The sequence below is a fragment of the Jaculus jaculus genome, chromosome 7 (genome assembly GCF_020740685.1).
Source record: "Jaculus jaculus isolate mJacJac1 chromosome 7, mJacJac1.mat.Y.cur, whole genome shotgun sequence".
NCBI lineage: Eukaryota > Metazoa > Chordata > Mammalia > Rodentia > Dipodidae > Jaculus > Jaculus jaculus.
Window position 1 is genome coordinate 1,110,078 of NC_059108.1, and position 23,084 is coordinate 1,133,161.

At 42.2% G+C, this 23,084-nt stretch overlaps 1 protein-coding gene across 3 annotated transcripts; it reads left to right on the plus strand.

Moving 5' to 3' along the window:
• Nucleotides 1-21: 21 nt before the first annotated feature.
• LOC123462190 (zinc finger protein 790-like) lies at nt 22-22,163 on the plus strand. 3 transcript variants are annotated; one of them, XM_045154907.1, is made up of 5 exons: nt 22-322; nt 12,312-12,379; nt 15,425-15,548; nt 16,244-16,339; nt 18,803-22,163. In XM_045154907.1, exons 2-5 carry the CDS (start codon nt 12,371-12,373, stop codon nt 20,881-20,883), a joined length of 2,310 nt encoding a protein of 769 aa, XP_045010842.1. In that variant the 5' UTR covers nt 22-322; nt 12,312-12,370; the 3' UTR covers nt 20,884-22,163. The 3 variants fall into 3 exon arrangements, with proteins under 3 accessions (XP_045010842.1, XP_045010844.1, XP_045010843.1); XM_045154908.1 differs by lacking the exon at nt 22-322 and adding an exon at nt 5,507-5,825; XM_045154909.1 differs by lacking the exon at nt 12,312-12,379.
• The last annotated feature ends 921 nt before the right edge of the window (nt 22,164-23,084 follow it).

A 23,084-nucleotide genomic window follows, 5' to 3' on the forward strand; every position in this document is an offset into this window, starting at 1 on the left:
TAACTAGTCTGGTGTTAGCGTTCTTTGACTCGGCCCAATCTCGGGGGTGGCGGCGTCCAGGCTGCTGCCACTCACCTGGCGACGTACCGGAGAACCGCTTGTTATCCTGGGAAATGTAGTCCAAGACCTCGCCGGCGACAGGATGGGCGCGGCCGGAGGACGCTGAAGAGTGATCCAATCCTCAGCGGAAACGGTCCTCTGCGGTCTTCCCGACCTGACCGCACCGAATTCGGCTTCACCTGCGAGTGTGGACCCGGGACCGGAGCGTTCGAGACCCAGCCCGCCCGCCGCGGGACAGGAGGCCGCTAACCTAGCCCTGCAGGTAAGGCGCGAAAGAAGGTGTGTGTGCGCGCGCGTGTGTGTACGCGTGTGTTATATGATGGGAGTGTGGGACTGACCGGATCATTGAGCGGGTGGCTGAGCAATCTCAGCTCTCCCCAGTTTCATTTCTTCTTCAAATTATGAGGTATAAGTGTGTGTCTTCCCAGAAGCGTCTGCGTTAAGGGGTGAAGGGTGCAGCTGATAATAACAAATTAGCATTTTTATTTGTACCACTAGGTATTTGTTCTAGTTAATTAAAAATCCGTATGACTTTTTAAACAGGGTGCGTTTTGCTGTGAGAGTGCTTGAGTGCTTGTTCTGGCTTATATCCAGGATCCTCCCCACAGACATTTGCTTTTCTCTTGAGGAAGCAATGGTGGGGGAAACATACTGGCCACCATCTCCCTTTTTGTGTTGCTGTTGTTAAGTTTATTTAAACGAGAGAAGGCAAGAGAGAGGGACTCCCCAAGTTTTTGTTGTTATTGTTTTGTTTTTATAATTTCATACGTTTATATAACGTATTTTGATCACATTCATCCTTCATTACCCTATCTTGTCCCCCACTCCTGCTGGTGCACTTATTCTCAACTAGTCCCCTTCTGCTTTACTGCCCCTGCTTTTCTGATTTTTTAAAAAAATATTTTTATTTATTTAGTTGAAAGGGAGAGGGAGAGAGGGAGAGTGGGCGCACCAGGGCCTCCAGCTGCTGTAAATGAACTCCAGACTCATGCAACACCCTGTGCATCTGGCTTACATGGGTCCTGGGGAATCAAACCTGGGTCCTTTGGCTTTGCAGGCAAGTGCCTTAACTGCCAAGCCATTCTTCCAGCCTCTCACTGTCTTTGCTTTTCTTTTGAGACATGGTCTTGCTAGGGTCAGCCTCCCCAGGGCTGGAATTACAGGTATGAGCCACCACACCCTGTTCTAAATGTGTGTGTGTGTGTGTGTGTGTTTTAATTCAGCTAGCATAGTTAAAGGAAGCTGTACAGGAAAATAATGTTGGAGACCTAGAGGAGGACAGCCACAGTTAATGTATATTTGAATAATACAGATTTAGAAAGCACACATACACACACACACACACAAAACAAGAGTAGAAAGTACAGTGCTATCTTTTTTCTCTTATGAAATATTTAGGATCTTTATATCCCATATCAGATTCACTTTCTTCTTCTTTTCTTTTTAAAATATTTTATTTATTTATTTATTTGACAAAGAAAGAGGGGGAGAGAGAGAATGGGCGTGCCAGGGCCTCCAGCCACTGCAAATGAACTCCCGACATGTGTGCCCCCTTGTGCATCTGGTTAACGTGGGTCCTAGGGAATCGAATCTGGGTACTTTGGCTCTGCAGGCAAATGCCTTAACTGCTAAGCCATCCCTCCAGCCCCACTTTCTTCTTCTTTTCTTGGTGATGCTTATGATCTTAACCCAGGACCTTTTACATGCTAGTCATGTGTTCTCTTACTGAACTTCTTCACCAGTGTAGATCCAATTTTTAAAAAATTATTTATTTATTTATTTGCAAGCAGAGAAAGACAGAGGGAGAGAGAGACAGAGAGAGAGAGAATGAGTGCTCCAGGGTGTCTAGCCACTACAAATAAACTCCAGGTGCATGTGCCACTTTATGCATTCTGGCTTTATGTGGGTCATGGGGAATCAAACTCAGGTCATTAGGCTTTGCAGTCAAGTGCCTTAACTGCTGATCCTTCTCTCCAGCTTGTACATTCAGTTTTGAGATGCAGGCTTCAGATACTGTCAAATCCTTTGCTTGGTGGTTGTATTTGAAATGACAATTATTCTCTCTCTCTCTCTTTTTTGTTTTTGTTTTGTTTGTTTGTTTGTTTGTTTTCCAAGGTAGGGTCTCGCTCTAGCCCACGCTGACCTGGAATTCACTATGTAGTCCCAGGGTGGCCTTGAATTCACAGCAATCCTCCTACCTCTGCATCCCAAGTGCTGGGATTAAAAGTGTGCACCACCACACCCGGCCTTATTTTCTTTTTTATATGGTAACATCAAAGACCCAGGCTCAGGATCAGTCGTGAGATGGTGCCTTTTTTTTTTTTTTAATTTTTTTGGTTTATTTTTATTTATTTATTTGAGAGCAACAGACAGAGAAAGAGGCAGAGAGAGAGAGAGAATGGGTACGCCAGGGCCTCCAGCCACTGCAGACGAATTCCAGACACATGCGACCCTTGTGCATCTGGCTAACGTGGGTCCTGGGGAATCGAGCCTCGAACCGGGGTCCTTAGGCTTCACAGGCAAGCGCTTAACTGCTAAGCCATCTCTCCAGCCCGAGATGGTGCCTTTTTTGTTTGTGTTTTCTTGTTTTAAGACAGGATCTCATACAGCTCAGGCTAGCCTTAAACTTCTGATCCTCCTACCACATGTGCCTAGTTTGTCAGATGGTACTTGAATTGCAATTCAAGTCTTGTATTGTCCTCTCAGTAGAGAGGTTATTATTTCACCAAACTGAGCAAAGTCTCCTAGTTGGAAAAAAAAGCGGCTAGTGGGTGCATAGGTAGGTGAAGGAAGTTTTATCAAAGTAGATGAAGAACCATACATACATAAAACAGAGGCTCAGCGAGGGCACCTTTGAATGGTTTCAGGATTTCCTTATTGGTCCAACCCTTAAGTTTGTGGCTCCCCCTCCCCCAGCCCTTTTTGGAACCCTTGGTCTTGCCTATTTAGTCAAGGACTTTCATGCCCTCTTGTATTTAAGCAGATTCTTGAGGACCATATTCCTGTTTTTCCATAGCCTATGTAGGTTGGCATTCTTCCAGGACTTCACTCTTTCACACTGTCTTATTTTATCTGAGTCCAGCTGTGTTGATTTTGTGTCTTAACATTTTTTCTTTTTGTATACCTTGTAATTTGTTGTCGAAAACTAGACATCTTGTTTAAGACAGTACTTCACAGAAAGCTTTCCCTATCCTAACAGATAAGAGAGGTTCACTGTGCCTAAGCTATTTGTGCAAACAATATGCTTTATGTGAAACACTTGCTTTTTTGATTGGGAGGAGGAATATGAAATTGTGGTGTGCATCAGGTAGGGCTGCCTATGTGACTAGCCGTCAATGAATACCCTGATCTGGGAATGTCTAATGAACATACGTAATTTCAGAATCTCATATGTGTTGTCATAAGTGACTCTTGGATAAATTAATGCCCCATATTACTTCACTGGGAAAGGGACCTGGGACTGTGCATCTTGTCCCTATACTTTGCCCAGTGTGCCCTTTCTCTTTGTTTATTTTGCTCTATTATTTTACTGTGAGCATTCAAGGCTTGGGAGGTCTATGATTGATCCACACACCCTGATAGAGTAGTAACTGAAGAAAATACTTACTATTATTATTATTTTGGTTTTTCGAGGTAGGGTCTCACTCTAGCCTGGGCTGACCTGGAATTCACTATGTAGTCTCGGGTGGCCTCAAATTCATGACAATCCTCCTACCTATGCCTCCCAAGTGCTGGGATTAAAGGTGTGTGCCACTAGAAAATAATTTTTATATATAGATAGGTAGACTTTTCCTTCTTTAAGGCCTTTCATGTGGGGTTTTGAGGTAAACTAGTCAGTTTGACAACTAAACAAGACAGAATATTCATACAACTAAATTTAAAAATAAGATTAAAGGCCGAGGATGTAGCTAAGTTGGTAGAGTGCTTACTTAGCATGCACAGAACCTTGGGTTTGATCCCCAGCACTGAATAAATTGGGAATGGTAGCACATGCCTGTAATGTCAGCACTGGGGATATGGAGGCAGGAGGACCAGAAAGTCAAGGTCATCTCAGCTACATAGCAAGTTTGAGGCTAACCTGGGATACATGAGATACTGTCTTAAAGAAAGAGAAATTAAGAGTTGAAAATTTGCAAGATGGGTTTAGGGAGATGGCTTAGCAGCAGAACGTGCTTGCTTACAAAACCTGCTGTCTGGGGTTTGATTCTCTAGTACCCACATAAAGCCAGGAGTATAACACGACACATGTATCTGGGGTTGGCAATAGGCCCTGGAATAACCATTCTGTTTCTTTCACTCTCTCTCTCTTCCTCTTCCTCTTACAAATAAATTTAAGAAATTTAAAAAGCAAGAAAACAACTGAAAATTCAAGAAATTAATACTGCAAAGATGACACTCCTAGTCAGCCAGGGACAGGAACCAAAAATAATCCCACCCAGGTCATTTCTTCTTGAAATACCAACAAATTACTCTGCCTGTGAATATCTCTACTAAACTTAAACATTTTATGCACTTTTATCCAAGTACCTTCTATTTCACAATAAGACAGTTAAGGCAGGGCTGGCAGGATGGCTTAGCAGTTAAGACACTTGCCTGCAAAGCCAAAGGACCCATGTTCAATTCCCCAAGACCCATGTAAGCCAGATGCACAAGGTGGTGGCGCTTGCATCTGGAGTTTGTTTACAGTGGCTGGAAGCCCTGACGTGCCCATTCTTTCTATCTCTCATTCTCTCTGTCTCAAATAAATAAATAATTTTTTTTAGATTAAGGCAAAGGAAACCTTTTAATTACTTGATGAGTCTGAAAATTCTGGAAAGAAATCGCTCCTTTCAGCCCCGCATGGTGGCTCACACCTTTAACCCAAGCACTTGGGCACACCCATTCTCAATCTCTCTCTCTCCGCCTCTTTCTTTTTCAAATAAATAAATAATTAATTCATTAAAAAAGAAAAAACAAATAATTAAAATGGCTCCTTTCAAAAAGTTTAATTATAAATCTCTGATGTTCACATAGAAAGGCTGCAAATGAAAAGAGGTGGCACTTACTTTAGCAATAAAGCATATTACTTAAAAAATTATAATGTAACCATGAATATTAACTTAAAGCAATACACTTTAAGGGTAACTGGAGGACAAGAATAAGGTATATTTGTTTTGAGAATGACAGGGATACCAAACTTAGGCTCTAGGTAGTTTTCATGGATTCTTCTTTGGTCTTGGCACCCATTCAGACAAGACCTCTTTACCCCTATTCTACCCCTGTGCTATGGCACTAAGAGGGCAGACAGTACCAGCTCATCGCTAGCTTGACACAGTTTTAATGGGCCTTGACACGAGATATAGCTGAAAAGAATTGTATGGTCTTTCTGAAGCCAGTTTCTAGGTCTTCCCAGCCCGGGACTACATTTCCCAGGAGCCATCCCGTGTCTGTGGCTATTGTCAGTACAAAGATGGAGGTGGTGTAGTGCAGTACTAGACGAAGAGCAGAATGAAGGCCTCAAGACAATCTAAAAGTGGCTTGAGCACCTTGAAGCTCTTGTGCACAGATGTGAGGGGTATGGGGGCCAGGCGGTTTACAGCCGCGGCTTGATAAAGGTCTCCAAGCTTGGGACTACAATTCCCAGAGTGCACTACACCTAAGGCAAATTCCTGTTAGCGCTTTAGCCCTTTTGGATGGAAGGAGCATCAGACTTGAATCCGTGATGTAAGGGGTCGGTTGTGAGAACACTTAAGGCTGCAGGCTCGGAGTCGGGATGAGCCGGCCGGGTGAGTCCAGGGGCGAGGGAATGAGCGGTGTCTCCAGTATATGGTGGGCTGTGCGGTGTGCAGGCGGGCGTGCGTGCGCATGTCAGGTGGGTTCCTGTCTGATTGAGGTGCCGAAAGCAAGGGACTGTGTGTGTTCTGGAACACAGTGGTTACCTGAATCATGGGTACTGTGGTGGACCATTATCACTGTGGTTGTATGTACACGACCATGTGTGTAAAAGTAATCCTAACAGCAGCCTTGTCGCCACAGTGAGCATTGCGTTTAGTTACAGTAACTTCTAGAGGTGTAATTGAATGCAATGCAGTCATATCTTTTTTTTTCATATGTTAATAAATATGCAGTCATATCTTGATGAGTGAAAAGGCAAAAATCATAATTAGAAGACAAAAAATGGAGAGAAATATTTACTCTCTGCAGAAGATGAGGTGTGCGCTGGGATTATTTTTTAAAACACATGCTTTCCTTTTTATTTATTTGCAAGCAGAGAGAGAGAGAGAGAATATGAATGAAGGAATGGGAGCTCCAGGGCTTCCTGCCACTTGCAAGCAAACTCCAGATGCTTGTGCCACGGGCACCTGGCTTTATGTGGGTACTGGAGAACATAACTCAAGGGGTCAGGCCTGCAAACAAGCACCTTTAACAGCCAAGCCATCTCTGCAGCCCAGAAGTGCTTTCGTGAAAGGAAGAAAGCATGAGGATGTCTTTATGGGGAGCCTGTATAAGGGCATGCAGGAAACCACATGGGGTTTGAAAAATTCTTGAGCATGCTCACGATAAGCAGAGATCGTGAAGGAAAGATAGGAGACACTTTGTTCAGCATGCTTAGCTCAGGGTCATATAGCAGGTAGTCAGGAAGTTTAAGATGGCTGACATGAACTCTTGAGGATGTGTTCAGTATTCTGAGGCATGTTTACTCTGAATGCAGAAAGAATGAGTTAGAGTGGCTAGGCGACCATGGTTGTTTGCCTCACAAAGATGCCTGTTTGTTTAACAGCAAATAAGGAGAACAGTTTCTGTGTTGGAAGATAACTGGGTTGAAGTGAGGATGACAGAATGAGGGGAAGAGGAATAGGAGACAGTGTAGACAATATATTCCGATGGTTTCTATAAAAATGCTAGCAAGAAGAATAAATGGATGGCTTGGAGACAGGGCTCAGTGGTGAGGTGTGCTTCCTGCAGCTCAAGCATGAGGGCTTAAGGGGGCCTGAGACCACTTGAGTGTGAATCATCCAGAACTCACTGTACAGCAGGGAGGGCCATGAACAACTGAACACCAGTGCTCTGGGGAGCAAAGACCAGAGGACCACTGGGGCCCCTGAATACCAACCTCAGGACTCAAGAACATGTTCCTTTGCAAGGAAAAACAGGTGGGCAAGTGATGGAGAAGGACACCTGATGTTTTCCTGGGGCTACCTCAAGCCACTAGATGTGGCATAGCATCAACACATACACCACACATAGTACACATATGCAAAAATAAAAATATTGGGCTGGAGAGATGGCTCAGTAGTTGACATGCTTCACTGTAAAGCCTAACCACTGGGGTTCAGTTCCCCAGGTACCCATGTAAAGCTAGATATACAAAGTGGTACATGCATTTGGAGTTTGTTTGCAGTGGCAAGAGACTTTATCACACCCATTCTTTCCCTCTCTCTCCTCTCTCTCTCTCTCTCTCTCTGCTTGCAAATAAATAAATAAATAAAATAAAAGTGGGGGCTGGAGAAATGTCTTAGTGGCTAAGGTGCTTGCCTGCAAAGCCAAAGGACCCAGGTTCAATTCCTCAGGACCCATGTAAGACAGATGCACAAGGTGGTACGTGTGTCTGGAGTTTGTTTGCATTAGCTGAAGGCCCTGGTACACCCATTCTTTTTCTCTCAAATAAATTAAGAAATTAAAAATAAATCAAAGTGGGCTGGAAGATGGCTTAGCAGTTAAGGCACTTGCCTGCAAAGCCAAAGAACCCAAGTTTGGTTCCCCAGGACCCACATAAGCCAGATGACCAAGGTGGCACATGCATCTGGAGTTTGTTTGCAGGTCTAGAGGCCCTGGCACATCCAATCTCTTTCTCTGTGTGTGTGTGTGTATGTGTGTGTGTGTATTCTTTCTCTCTCTCTCAAATAAATAAATTAAATAAACTATTTAAAAATGTAAAAAGAGAAATGGAGCTGCAACTGCTCTGGGTGGAGTTAAATAAGGAAATAAACCCATCAGAGCACTGTTGACAGTGAACTGTGAGCAGTGGTCAAGAACAGGTAATATTAAGTAAATCAGGCTTATATGTGAGTAAACTAAAATAGCAAGTATGAAAACAAGGTTAGTACTGTTGCAAAGAAAGCCATGAGCTCAAAATTTGAAAAAACAAGGACCTGAGCCAGGCGTAGTGGTGCACGCTTTTAATCCCAGCACTTGGGAGGCAGATGTAGGAGGATCACCATGAGTTTGAGGCCACTCTGAAACTACATAGTGAATTCCAGGCTAGCCTGGGCTAGAGCAAGACCCTACCTTGAAAAAAAAACAAGGACCTGGCTGGGTGTGGTAGCTCACACCTTTAATCCTAGTGTTTGGGAGGCAGAGGTAGAAGGATTGTTGTGAGTTGAGGTCAGCATAGGATTATAGAGTGAGTTCCAGGTCAGCCTGGGCTAGAATGAGACCCTACCTTGGGAAAACAAGCAAAAAAACCAAGAACCTACAGAAAGGACACAGGTAAAAGACATAAACAATATAATTTTGATGCACTTACTGTTTATTTTTATCCTTTTAAATTAATTTTTTAAAAATTTTATTTTTATTTATTTATTTGATAGTGGCAGACAGAGAGAGAGAAAGAGGCAGAGAGAGAAAATGGGTGTGTCAGGGCCTCCAGCCACGGCAAACAAACTCCAGACGCATGTGCCCCATTGTGCATCTGGCTAACATGGGTCCAGGGAATCGAGCCTTGAACTGGGGTCCTTAGACTTTACAGGAAAGCACTTAACCACTAAGCCTTCTCTCCAGTCCTAAAAATAAATTTTTTTATGAGAGAGAGAAAGAATTGGTACACCAGGGCCTCCAGCCGGTGCAATTGAACTCCACATGTGCCATCTTGTGCATAGGGAGACCTTGCATGCTTGCGTCACCTTATGCATCTGGCTTATATGGGACCTGGAGAGTCCAACATGGGTCCTTAGGCTTTGCAAGCAAATGCCTTAATAACTAAGCCATCTCTCCAGCCTTTTTTTGTTTTTAACTTTCTTAAATTTTTTTTGTTCATTTTTATTTATTTATTTGAGAGTGACAGAGAGAGAAAGGTGTGTGGGGGTGGGGGAGGGAGAGGAAGAGAATGGGCATGCCAGGGCTTCCAGCCACTGCAAACAAACTCCAGACACATGTGCCCCCTTGTGCATCTGACTAACATGGGTCCTGAAGAATCGAGCCTCAAACCGGGGTCCTTAGGCTTCACAGGCAAGCGCTTAACCGCTAAGCCATCTCTCCAGCCCTGTTTTTAACTTTTAATGTTTTATGATTCTTTTTCTCTTTGAGATCTATTGTATCAGTTTGTAGTTTTGTGCTTAAATTTTTTCTTGGATTGAGAGAGTTGTATTTAACTCCTCTGTGATTAATGAAGTATTTTTCTCCCTTTCAAGTACAAACCTGCTTAAATTCCAAGATTAGATGTGGGGTGTGTTCAGGATGGTATGCCTGTAGACTTTTTCTTTCCTTTCTTTCTTCCCTCCCTTCCTCCTTCCCTTCCCTCTTTTCTTTGTCATTCTGTGTTGATACATATGTGTTTCTTTTGTATATACTTTCATAAGATGAGTCAGTGGGCCATAGAGTACATGAATCTGTAGAAGCAGGTATTGTTAGATTTTCCAAAATGGTTGAATAAGTTAATGTGCCACCTTCCTGTTAACATGTGGTATTTTAAGACTGTAAAAATTGCCGGGCGTGGTGGCACATGCCTTTAATCCCAGCACTCGGGAGGCAGAGGTAGGAGGATCGCCAGGAGTGCGAGGCCACCCTGAGACGACATAGTGAATTCCAGGACCACCTGAGCTAGAGTGAGACCCTACCTTGAAAAACCAAAAAAAAAAAAAAAAAAAAAGAAAAAGACTGAAAAGATTGGTTACAAGTCCACATGTTAATAATTCTGTCAACCTGAAAGTCCAGGACAGGAATTTGTATCCTTCAATGTTCTGGTGTAGCCTTTCCTAGATGTTCCGTATGAATATGACTTATCAGGTGCCATAAATTTTGTTGGGCATGGAGGAGGTGGAAGGCACTGTTCTGCGTATACACAAGGGACCCTCGGGCAGATACAGGGAGCTCTCAAATAGGTGTATTCCATTTTCCTTGAGGTGACCTCAAGGATTATGTTAAATAACCCAGGCTCTGTACAGCTGTAGGGGACACTTCAGGAAAATCAGAATTGCCTTATCTCATATTCTGACCAATGAAGATCTTGCAGATATTGGGAGAGAGAGAGCTGTTGGTTCTTGCCTTTTTTTCTTTTCTGGGTAGGGTTTCACTCTAGCCCAAGCTAACCTTAAAATCACTATGTAGTCTCAGGGTGGCCTTCAACTCATGGCAATCCTCCTACCTCTGCCTCCCGAGTGGTGGGATTAATGGTGTGCACCACCACTCCCAGCTGGTTCTTGTCTTAAAGGAGTGAATTTAGTCAGAAGCCATAGGTAATTTCAGCAGCGGTTTATTTAGCAAAGTATAGCAGCAAAGCTCAGCAGAGAGCATCCCAAGAGAGTCTGAAGCAGGCAGCCTCAGGCAGTGAGCACCCCAAAGAGAGACTGGAGCAGGTGGTCTCAGGCAGAGAGCACCCCTCAAAGAGAGTCTGGAGCAGGCAGCCTGAGGCAGAGAGCACCCCAAAGAGAGTCTGGAGCAGGTGGCCCCAGGCAGAGAGCACCTCAAACAGAGTCTGAAGCAGGCAGCCCCAGGCAGAGAGCACCCCAAAGAGAGTCTGGAGCAGGTGGCTCTAGACAGAGAGCACCCCAAAGAGGCTGGAGCAGGCAGCCTTAGGCAGAGAGCATTGCCATGAGTCAGACTGGACTTGAACTCACAGCAGGCAATCCTCTTACCTCTACCTTCCAAGTGCTTGGATTAAAGGCATACGCCACCATGCCCCATGCCCGGCTGATTTTAACAATGTTTTGATTAACATTTATGAGGTGGGTGGCACCTTCATGAAGTAAGGTGATCCTTTTTCTGTCTCAGATCATGGTGGACCACATCTTCCCTTTAGACTATTTCCTTCCATGATCTCCACAAAAGGGAAATGGTGTCAAAACCACAATGTGAGTAACATTAGAATGACTTCTGGTCCTTTGAGGATTCAGACCCTTTACAAAGCGTACATGCATGAATGAATGGCCTGGTGTCTTAGCTTCTAGGATCATTGGAGTGGTCTAACCCTCACCCCTGGCTCAGTCTGAGGTGTCTCCTGCCTGGAATAGGTGGAGGCTTTCTTAGACGCTGTTCTTACAGTTTAGTCTGTTGTAATCGCATATAGCAATACGCAGAAGGGCTGCAGTGTCTTGCCTATGTTGTTCGGGGGAGGAGACTTGATGGCTTTGTTGTTTTTCCCAAAGCCTTGTCTTTCTTTCTCATAACTAGTCAGTTTGGCTACATCAAACCCAGACACAAGGTTTACTTACTTTCCTCATTGTTACCAAAGCTTGTCATTTTAACCTTGACATTTTTGTTTGTTTTTGAGGCAGGGTCTCACTGTAGCACACACTGACCTGGAAGTCACTCAGTAGCTCAGTCTGGCCTCTAACTCATGGGAATCCTCCTACTTCAGCCTCCCAAATGCTGGGGCTAAAGGTATGTACCACACACCTGGCTTAACTGTTAACATTTTACATTTCATTTTGATTTTGTTTTTATCGTCATAAAAACACATTTACTTTCACAATATGAAATTGCTTTTGAAGCAGCCATGTAACACACACCTTTAGTCCCAGCACTCAGAAGTTTGAGGTAGGAGGATGGCAGTGAGTTTGAGGCCAGTCTGGGCTACAGAGTGAGTTCTAGGTTAGTCTCAGCTAGAATGAGACTCTACTTCAAAAAAAAAAAAAAAAAATGATTTGGGGGCTGGAGAGATGGCTTAGTGGTTAAGGCACTTGCCTGCGAAGCCTAAGGACCCAGGCTTGCTCCCTAGAACTCAGATATATGAGGTAAGCCAGATATATGAGGTGACACATGCACACAAGTTGGCACACACATCTGGAGTTCAAATGTAGTGGCTATGTCCCTGGCGTGCCAGGTCACTCTTGCATGCTCCTAGAAAGTAAAATTTAAAAACTAAGAAATGATTTTGACATAAATAATTGGATTGAGACTCCATTCTATTTCAGTTGAGTCTGTCTGCTTTGAATAGGACCAAGATTTCCTCTTTCCTTCTTCCATGGAGGAAAATAGCCTTCTCACTTGTCTATTTGAAACTTCTTAGGAAACCTGTCTGCTCATGATTCTTTCCATATGTTCTGTTTTCTCAGGGGTCAGCTGTGTCAAGATAGAAATCAAGAAGATTGGTCACCTTGTGGAATTTTGAATCATGGCCTGTGTGAGTTGGCATTGTCTCAAAAAACCACTTAATTAACATCTTAGTATTTTTATCATTTTTTGCATGTGTGTGGTATACACACACGTGTGCACCCTTGCTCTTTTGCTCATTCTTTTTTTAAGTATACTTTTAAAATATTTAATTAATTAATTTATTTGACCAAGAAAGAGGGAGAGAGAGAATGGGCACACCAGGGCTCCCAGCCACTGCAGACGAACTCCAGACACATGCACCCCCTTGTGCATCTGGCTAACATGGGTGGGAAATAATGGTATGAAATAGTCCAGTGCTTTTCCTAGATGTCGCTTGTTCCTCCAACTGATAGTCTTTTTCTCTTTCTCAATGGCATATGGTAGGTCCTGCCCCTATAATCTCCTGACAGAGCATCAAAGGAGGAGGCATACTTTTCTATAAAGAGAATGCTAGAGTTTCATTTCTAAACCAAAGCTTAGCAAGGTAGAACTGAGTGGTTCAAGGGGATCTACTATAAGAATGGTTAGGGGCCTGGGAGATGGTTCAGAGGGTAAGGGCACTTGCTGTGAAAGCATGAGGACCTGAGGTGCTCAAAAGCACTCACATGAACAGCTGGGCATGGCCGAGCTTGCCTGGAACCCGAGCGCTGGGTGGAGCAGAGACAGCAGGAGTGCTGGGGCTTGCTGCTCAGCCAGTCTAACTGAAAAACTGGGAGCTTCACGTTCAGTGAGAAACTACTTGTCAGAAAAATAAGATACAGGGTTAGAGGAGGACACCTGATGTCTTCCTCTGGCCTCTGAATTATTGTACATGGGACACATATATGTGCACACAGATACGCATGCACTACATGCACATATACATAAAAAAAGAGTGCGCTAGGAAGATAGTTCAGTGGTTAAATGCGCTTGCTTGAAAACCCTGCTGGCCTGGGCTCAGTTTCCAAGCCACTCATGTAAACCAGGTGCAAAAAGCGGTACAAGCATCTTGTTTGCAATGGCATGAAATCCTGACACACCCATGCATGTGTATGTGCACACACACACCAGAAAACAAAAGTTAGACCTGGGCATGGTGGCACACATCTTTAATCCCAGCACACAGGAGGCTGAGTAAGGAAGATTTCCTTGAGTTTAAGGCCAGCCTGGGCTATAGCATGAGTTCTAGTCCAGCCTAGGCAAGAGTGACCCTGCCTCCGAATTCCAGAAAGAAAGAAAGGGGGGGGGAAGGATGGGAGGGGGGGAGGAAATGAAGGAGAGAAAAAGAAACATTTCTTATCTAGATGCTCTTTATGATTTAGCCTGGTACATGCTTGTAATCCTGGTACTAGACAGGTAGAGACAGGATGATCAGGAGTTCCAGACCATGTGTTCATACACTACGCACACACCAAAAGAAAAGAAAAATCAGCTGGGCATGGTGGCGCATGCTTTTAATCCCAGCACTTAGGAGGCAGAGGTAGGAGGATCACCATGAGTTCAAGGCCACCCTGAGAGTACATAGTGAATTCCAGGTCAGCCTGGATTACAGTGAGACCCTACCTTGGGAGAAAAAAAAGAAAGAAAGAAAAGAAAAATAATTTACTTCACAAAATGGAGCCTTTAAATGAGTCAAGATGAGACTTAGTGGTATTTGGTATTCATTTCAGAATGTGGTATTTTGGAATGCTTTTTAAGTTATAGGTTATGATGGGACATTGTGTTCACAGAGAGCTGGATCCTACCTACTAGCAAATCAAGATTTGAGGGTCATTACAAAACATTTGTTGATTGGCAGGTGATTATAGAGAGCCTTGAGATCATACACATTCTGCTCAGAAAATAGTATTCAGCTTGGGAATATATCCGTAAGGAGTTCTTTAGATTGAAACTAATGGAAAATTCAATTAAAAGTGGTTGCACAAAAAGAAACAACAAAAAATGAACAGCCCACAAAATGCCCAGATGTACTTATGTGATACATCAGAAGTCAGTAACTTCAGGTGGGTGCAGCCTGTCTGCAGTGGCAACCAAAAACCCCCACGATGTCTTTCCTGGATGGCCACCTGAGTGTCTTAATGTTCCTTTGTGAAATTTTTATTTTTTACTTTTGGTTTTTTTGAGGTAGGGTCTTACTCTAGCCCAGGCTGACCTGGAATTCACTATGTAGTCTCAGCGTGGCCTCAAACTCATGGTGATCCTCCTACCTCTGCCTCCTGAGTGCTGGGATTAAAGGCGTGCGCCACCACGCCCAGCTCTTTGTGAAATTTTTGAGAGATGTCATGGGCTGGAGAGATGGCTTAGTGATTAAGGCACTTGGTGCAAAGCCTAAGGACCCAGGTTAAATTTCCTAGTCCCCAGTAAATCAGATGCACAAGGTGGTACTTGCATCTGGAGTTTGTCTGCAGTGGCTAGATGCACAGGTGGGCCCATTCATTGTTTGTCAAATAAAATAAGTACAATATTAAAAAATAAAGTAGGCTAGAGCAAGAGCCTACCTAGAAAAAACAAAAGAGAGAGGAGAGAGAGGTTGTGACTGAGCAGTAGGGGTTTTAAGAATCTGTAGGCAGCCAGCATTAGTTGTGCTTATTTCCATATCCTTTCTTTCCATACTGTAGATCGCTAACTCCAGTGAATGCTCATTATATCACAGACCTCTAGCTGCAGTGAATGCACGTTATAGGACAGACCCCTAACTGCAGTGAATGCTTGTTATACCACACACCCCTAGCTCCAGTGAATGCTCATATATCACAGACCCCTAACTGCAGTGAATGCACATTATAGGACAGACCCCCTAACTGCAGTGAATGATTGTTATACCACACACCCCTAACTCCAGTGAATGCTCATTATATCACAGACCTCTAGCTGCAGTGAATGCACGTTATAGGACAGACCCCTAACTCCAGTGAATGCTCCTTATGCCACACACCCCTAACTCCAGTGAAGCTCGTTATACCACACAGCCCTAACTTGACTGAATGCACATTACAGGTCCTACTCCCTACTATGTTCTTTTCTATTTTTTCCCCTTCCAATTAAGTGGTTCATTAAAATTTTATCATTAACACTTGGATTTGTCTATTGACAGCTAATGACATTCAGAGATGTGGCTGTAGATTTTTCTCCAGAAGAGTGGGAGTATCTGAATGTGGAACAGAGGAATTTATACACAGATGTGATGTTAGAGAACTACAGCCACCTGGTCTCTGTGGGTAAGACTAAGAATTCAGCCCTAGAAATTCCTGTGTTATTAGTTGTCAATTATTTGCTTATCTTTCCAATGTCACGTGAATTTCTGGACCGTGTTTCTTTTGGGAAAATGGCTGGTGTTTTTAAAAGGCAACAGTGTTCATCAGTGGGGACCTCCATGTTCTTCAGAAATACTTTATGCTTTTCTCTTGTCTATTCTGTCATTGTCTCTCTTTCTTAGTAACCAAGGTGAAAGGCTTGACTGAGTCGAGGACCCAGATCAGACCAGATCAGTAAAGCTAGTTCAGGTTTATTGGTGCAGCTCTTGGGCGAGGTTCATTGGTCCTAAGATGTGAGGCCAGAGAAATCACATCCGGAACCTAAGATGGTCTTTTAAAGGGGCGTGTGGGGGAAGATGATGTGATAGCCAGGAACCAGGGCCCAGGCTGAAGAAAGTAACTCTTTCAAGGATGGGAGGGAGTAGAGGTCTCCTTATAAGGTCCCAACTAGGGAGGGGGTCCAGCTGATGGCTGGCAGGGGAGTCTTGAAACTGCTGGTCCCGATCATGCCCAGGAATGTGGGTGGTGAGGTTATTGGAGGGCATGGCTGTCATATTAGGTCCTTAGTTCTGAGCACTGTGCTGCCTAACACAAGGCGCCAGATACAAATTTGTAACCCTCACCCATGTGTCATTTCCTCTACTTTATCTCATGGGCAGGTCTTTGCATTTATCAACCACATGTGTTCCCTGTGTTGGAAAAAGAACAAGATACCTACATGGATTCAGGCGATGAGACAAGAGACTTTTGCCCAGGTAAGTGAGGACTGAGCAGGCATGGGGCAGCCATCATTGTAGTTGCTTAATAAGTCAGCACTACATCTGCTGAAACATTATGGACTATCTTTCCCGCCGGCCAAAAGCCTTTGCTAAAGGCACAAGACAGATGTTAAAGCCTTTCCTACTTTTCACTCTGTTGACCATTCTACATTCTTGTTTGCCCTTCATGTAACATAATGCTAGCTGCCATTCTTTCTCTCCAGTGCACATTATTTTATAAATGACTTAGATCAAATACCTCTCACTTCTTGCTGTCTGTTTTTATATTTATTTATTGGAGGGGCTCAAGGTTAGGTCTCACTCTAGCCCATACTAACCTGGAATTCACTATGTAGTCTCAAAGTGGCCTTGAACTCACAGCAATCTTCCTACCTCTGCCTCCTGAGCGCTGGGATTAAAGGTGTGTACCTCCATGCCCAGCTCTTATATTTATTTTAAATATATATTTTTAAAAATTTGTATTTATTTATTAGAGACAGAGAGAGGGAAAGAATGGGAGGGCATCTGTGCATCTGGCTTACATGGGACCTGGAGAATCGAACTGGGGTCCTTAGGCTTCATAGGCATATGCTTTAACTGCTAAGCCATGTTTCCAGCCCTAAATATTTTTATCTATTTGTTTGAGAGATAGGCAGGTAGGGAGAGAGAGAATGAATGAGTATGCCAGGGCCTCTAGTCACTGCATATAAACTCAGGATACATGTACCACCTTGTGCATCTGGCTTTATGTGGGTGGGTACTAGGGAATCAAACCTGGGTCCTTTGGCTTTGAACTGAACCTATCAGCTTAGTCACTGAGTTATTTAGTTACCAATGAGCTCTGTTCCTAAGAAAAACTTATAGTACAACTACATGACATTTTCATGGAATCATGAGTAAGACAAATGGGACACTAAAGACTTGCCATCTCTCCAGCCCTCAGATTATTTTTCTGTATGAAATTTAGCCCACAATTATCACCATTAACTTAAATATGATGTACTTGTATCACTAAATTCTTAGCTTAGATTGAAATATTAGATTGATGCATTCATGTTTTTTAGCTCAGCTGTATATAAGATATTCAGAAGATAGACATGGCAGTTCACACCTATAATTTCAGCAGTTAGCTGAGGTAGGGAAATCTATCAATTTCATTCAAGGCCAGCATTGGTTAGAGTCAGACCCCTGCCTCAAAAACCAAGACCAAACCAAAAAAATATTTAAGATATTGCCTTAGAAAGTGCTTGCAGGGATGGAGAGATGGTTTAGCAGTTTATATGCTTTCCTGCAAGACCTAAGGTCCCAGGTTTGATTCCCCAGTACATACACAAGCCAGACGCACAATGTGGTACATGCATATGGAGTTTGTTTGCATTGGCTAGAGGCCCTGGCATGCCCATTCTCTCCTCTCTCTCTTTAATTAATAATTAATTAATTAATTAATAATTAATAAATAAATAAAATAATAATAAATATAGTACTTGCAAATTATTTTTTTATGAGAGAGAGAATATGAATTGGCACACCAGGGCCTCTAGCCACTGCAATTGAACTCTAGATGTGTATACCACCTTATGTGCATGTGTATGTGTGACCTTGTACATATGTGTCACCTGTGTGTCTGGCTTACGTGGGTTCTGGGGAGTCAAACCTGGGTCCTTAGGCTTCACAGGCAAGTGCCTTAAACACTAAACCATCTCTCCCAGTACTTACAAATTTATAGCTATGTTCTGAGGTACTTTCCTTAGCTTCAGATAGACAGGTAAAAGAGCTCAGAAAGTTCTTGAAAACTTGAAACATAATGTGATTCTGTAGAGTGGATGTGCATTCTGAACATCAGAAATATACAAACATGTTTATACAAACACCTAGTTTAGGATGATTATATGATTAAAAAAAACAGGATTATTTAACAAGTGACTTGGATATACTTACAGGAAATGCAGTAGGCAAAGACAAAATGGAAGGGATATATCTACTGTCACCTGCTCTTATGTTTGCCTTTGGATTTTTTTTTTTTTTTTTGAGGAAGGGTTTCACTCTAGCCCAGGCTGACCTGAGATTCACTATGGAGTCTCAGGGTAGCCTCGAATTCACAGTGATCCTCCTACCTCTGACCCCCGAGTGCTGGGATTAAAGGCGTGTGCCACCATGCCCGGCTTGGATATGTTTTTGACTGTGGAAGCAGCTTATGCAATCATGTCTGTGCAGAGAAAGGATTAGGTAGTACATTTTGTTACTTTATTATACATGATCCAGTCATCCCCTTTTTGCTTCTTGGTCTCTGGTTTTTATATCTTTTCTTCCATTCTAGGTACCTCACCCCATCTTACTAGCTTCTTGAAATTTATATCCCAGATTTTTTTTTCCCCAAAAAAGTCAATTTCCTTTATGCTTTTCTTCAGCATTTGTATTTGTGAGCACCTGGAAAACTATATTTACCTTCTTATCTTTCAGACATACATTCCATGAGGCAGACTAAGAAGTTACTTTCAAAAAATAACAAATTTGCAAGAGAATTATCTCAATGGGAAATAATGGAAATTGGTACAAACTGCAGCCTTGAAGGTTCCTGTCTGGATGAGAGTGAAGGTGAAGGTCAAGTTCAAACCCAACATGAAAATCAAGAGGAATGTTTTAAGGAAATGACACTCACCTATGAAGAAGTGCCTACTTTGAACCAGCTCACAGCTTTTAGTCAACATTCGAGTCTTAATATAGGAGAGAAATTGAATGAATTTAAGTATGGAATATCCTTTGGTTTTGGTCCAGACCACACTCAACATCTGTTAATTCATACTGATGAAAAGTTCTGGGAAGATAAGAAATGTGGAATGACCTTTCCTTCTGATTCACAACCTACTCAATATCAGAAAGTTCAAACTGGTAAGAAACCATATCAGTGTGAGGAATGTGGGAAGACTTTTAGTTTTCGTTCAAGTCTTACTGGTCATAAGAGGATTCACACTGGGGAGAAGCCTTTTAAATGTAAGGAATGTGGGAAAGCCTTTAGATTTCATTCACTACTCAGTATCCATAAGCGCATTCATACTGGTGAAAAATCTTATGAATGTAAGGAATGTGGGAAAACCTTTAATTACAGCTCAGACCTTACTCGACATCACCGAATTCATACTGGTGAAAAGCCTTATCAGTGTAGGGAATGTGGAAAGGCCTTTAGTTGTGGGTCAGACCTTACTCGACATGAGAGAATTCACAGTGGTGAAAAGCCCTACAAATGTAGTGAATGTCGGAAGGCTTTCATTCAGCAGTCACATCTTATTAAACATCAGAGAATTCACACTGGTGAAAAACCTTATGTATGTAAGGAGTGTGGGAAAGCTTTTACATGTGGGTCACAGCTAACTCAACATAAGAAAATTCATACTGGTGAAAAATTACGTAAATGTAAGGAATGTAAAAATGCCTTTAATTTTACCCTGGATCATACTCAACGTCAGTTAGTTTTCATTGGTGAAAAATTCTTTGAGGATAAGGAAAATGGGAAGACCTTGTTGCCTAAATCAGAACTCACTAATTATCAGACAGTTAACACTGGTAAGAAAATATTTGAATGTAAAGAGTGTGGCAAGGCTTTTAGTTTACGTTCTATTGTAAATGATCTTAAGAGAATTCATACCGGGGAAAAACCTTTCAAATGTAAGGAGTGTGGGAAGGCCTTTAGTTGTGGCTCAGACCTTACTCGACATCAGAGAATTCATACTGGTGAAAAGCCCTATGAGTGTAAGGAATGTGGTAAGGCCTTTATTTGTAAATCAGACCTTGGCCGACATGAGAGAGTTCATACTGGTGAAAAACCATATGTATGCAAGAAGTGTGGGAAAGCTTTCACTCGTGGTGCACATCTAACTCAACATCAGAAAATGCATACTGTTGAGAAATCACATGAACTGAAGGAATATGGAAATGCCTTTAGTTCTGGCTTAGAACATACTCAGCATCCTTTAGTTCATTCTGGCGTGAAATTCTGGCAAGACAAGGAACGTATGGATATCCTTCCTCATGATTCAGCACCTGTTCAGTATCAGACAGTTCAGACTGGTAAGACATATGAATATAAAGAGGGTGGGAAAGATTCTAGTTGGCATTCTGGTGATACGGATCTTAAAAGAATTCATGTAAAGGAGAAACGTTTCCAATGTAAAGACTGTCCAAAAGCTTTTAGATATTGTTCAGAACTTACTCGACACCAGAGACTACATACAGGTGAAAGACCCTTTAAATGTCAGGAATGTTGGAAGGCATTTGGTTCTGCTTCAGACCTTGCTCGACATGAGAGAATTCATACTGGTGAAAGGCCCTTTGAATGCAGTGAATGTGGGAAGGCTTTCATTCAGCAGTCACATCTTATTAAACATCAGAGAATCCACACTGATCAGCAGCCCAAAAGCTTAATGAATATAGAAAGGCCTTTAGTCTGTGATCACATGCTTTTAAACATGAGAGAATTCACACTAGTGAACAACATTATAAATGTAAGGAATGTTGGAAAGATTTTATTTACCAATCAAACCTAAGTCAGTCTCAGAAATTTTGAACTGGAGAAATTAAGATAAAGAATGTGGAAAAGCCCATTTCCCTGGTGCAAATCATACCCAATATCAGATGTTTCCGGTGGTCATAAATTCTGTGAGTGAGAAACTTGTGAAAGCTCAATCCTGCAACACAGACCTTTGCCAGCACCAGTGAATTCATGATGGCAGGAAACTCTTGAGTAGAAGGAATGTAGAAAGACCTTATTGAGTTCATATCTTACTCAACATGAGAAGATTCAATAAAAGAAACTGAATATAAGACTCAGTGTAATACAGATCAAACAATTCATACTGGAGAAAGTGAATGAAAGGACTATGGAAACTTCTGTGGTTCTGAATTGATAGCACAAAATACATACTGGAAAGAGACTTGCAAATGTGAAGAATGTGGTAGAAATGCCTTTTTCTGGGATTTGCAATTTAAACTTTAGAGACACAGTCAAGGAACTTCATGTTTGTAGAAAAATCTGTGGGAGGTCTTACCTGAGGGTCATTATTAACATGACAGGAAAATACATATTAGCACCACATGCTTACCAACTGAGCTAACTGGCCAGATAGGAAAATACATGTTGATGCAAAGCCCCATGAATGTAAGAAAAGTAGCCATTTAGTCACTGTGCAAATTTTGCCCAACAGGATATTTATATTTTTTTTTTGTTACAAAATATAAGGCCTTGTATCTGCTGTGCAAGTGACCTACATCTGAACTGTATATTCTGCCCTAAGAATATTTACACTTTTGAGAAGACCTATAAGTATAAAAGATTTTGAGAACTTCTTTTCTCCCAGGGTTTTAATTTTTTATATACTGTTATATAATTGTGCAATATGAAAATAGGAAAAGCTAACTTGTTCATAACTAATTTATGAGTTAATTCCTTTTTAGAAACCCTTGCAGTGTAATATTAGAAGGTCTTTTGTCATTGGCCATGGTGGCATACGCCTTTAATCCTAGCACTTGGAAGCATGAGATAGGAGAATCACTGTGAGTTTGAGGCCACACTGGAACTATAGAATGAGTTCCAGATGGGTCTGAGCTAGAGTGACACCCTGTTTCCAAACTACAAAAAAAAAGGTCTTTTGTCACCATAATTACACCCATTAATAGAATTCATAATGTATGTTAATCTATGTTAATTTGGGGAAGACTTTATTCACTATTATTTATGGACCACAAGAATGCCTTATTACTGGAAGACAGTGGATTATAGATATTTTGAAAATATGAATGTAAATATATAAAGCATATGAGACAGTTTTATGTGTGTATGGCTTATTTTCAAGAAAAACTTAAAAGTGCTTGTTATCAAAGTCCAAAAATATGAAAAACTCAAAACTTTATTATAAACCATGTGAGGCCAAATAAGGTTACAGGATATTCCATGGAGGAAAGAACCATATAAAAAAATTGTAGGCTTATTTAGTGTGATTTTTATAATAAAATTAGACTATATAATAAAATTATATATAAATGATATATATTTAAATAAGGTAACCTTGAACAACAAATTCCAGCACAATCACTTCACTTAATGAAGGCACTGAAACATCACACAAGTAGCTCTCTTGTGTCCCCCCCCGTTTTTTTTGTTTTTTTGTTTTGTTTTGTTTTGTTTTTCGAGGTAGGGTCTCACTCTAGCCCAGGCTGACCTGGAATTCACTATGGTGTCTCAGGGTGGCCTCGAACTCACGGTGATCCTCCTACCTCTGCCTCCCAAGTGCTGGGATTAAAGGCGTGCGCCACCACGCCCGGCCCTCCCCCGCTTTTTTTTTTTGGCATTTTTTATGAGACAGAATTGGTGTGCCAGGGCCTCCAGCCACTGTAATTGAACTCCAGATGGTTTCCAAGAAGATAATAATATCCCTCTATCCTTGCACGCATAACTCTGCAATGTGACTGTGATTCTCCCTTTAAAGTGGTTGCGTCTGATTGTTTGTTTGTTTGTTTGTGTTGAAGTAGCATCTCACTGTACCTCAGGCTGACCTGCACCTCTCTGTACTTTCACACTGGCCTCAAATTCACCATAATCCTCATACCCTGCCTCCCGAGTACTGGAACTAAAGGCATGTGCCACCATGCCTGACACTTTTTTTTTTCTTTTTGCAAGGAGAGTGAGAGAGAATGGGCATGCCAGGGCCTCCTGCCACTGGAAACAAACTCCAGATGCATGTGCCACTTT

Excerpts from the sequence above, each read along its gene's own strand:
- LOC123462190 (XM_045154907.1), top strand. Across the intron at positions 15,549-16,243 it reads CAGCCACCTGGTCTCTGTGG|GTCTTTGCATTTATCAACCA; the intron begins GTAAGACTAAGA and ends TCTCATGGGCAG. Across the intron at positions 16,340-18,802 it reads GACAAGAGACTTTTGCCCAG|ACATACATTCCATGAGGCAG; the intron begins GTAAGTGAGGAC and ends CTTATCTTTCAG.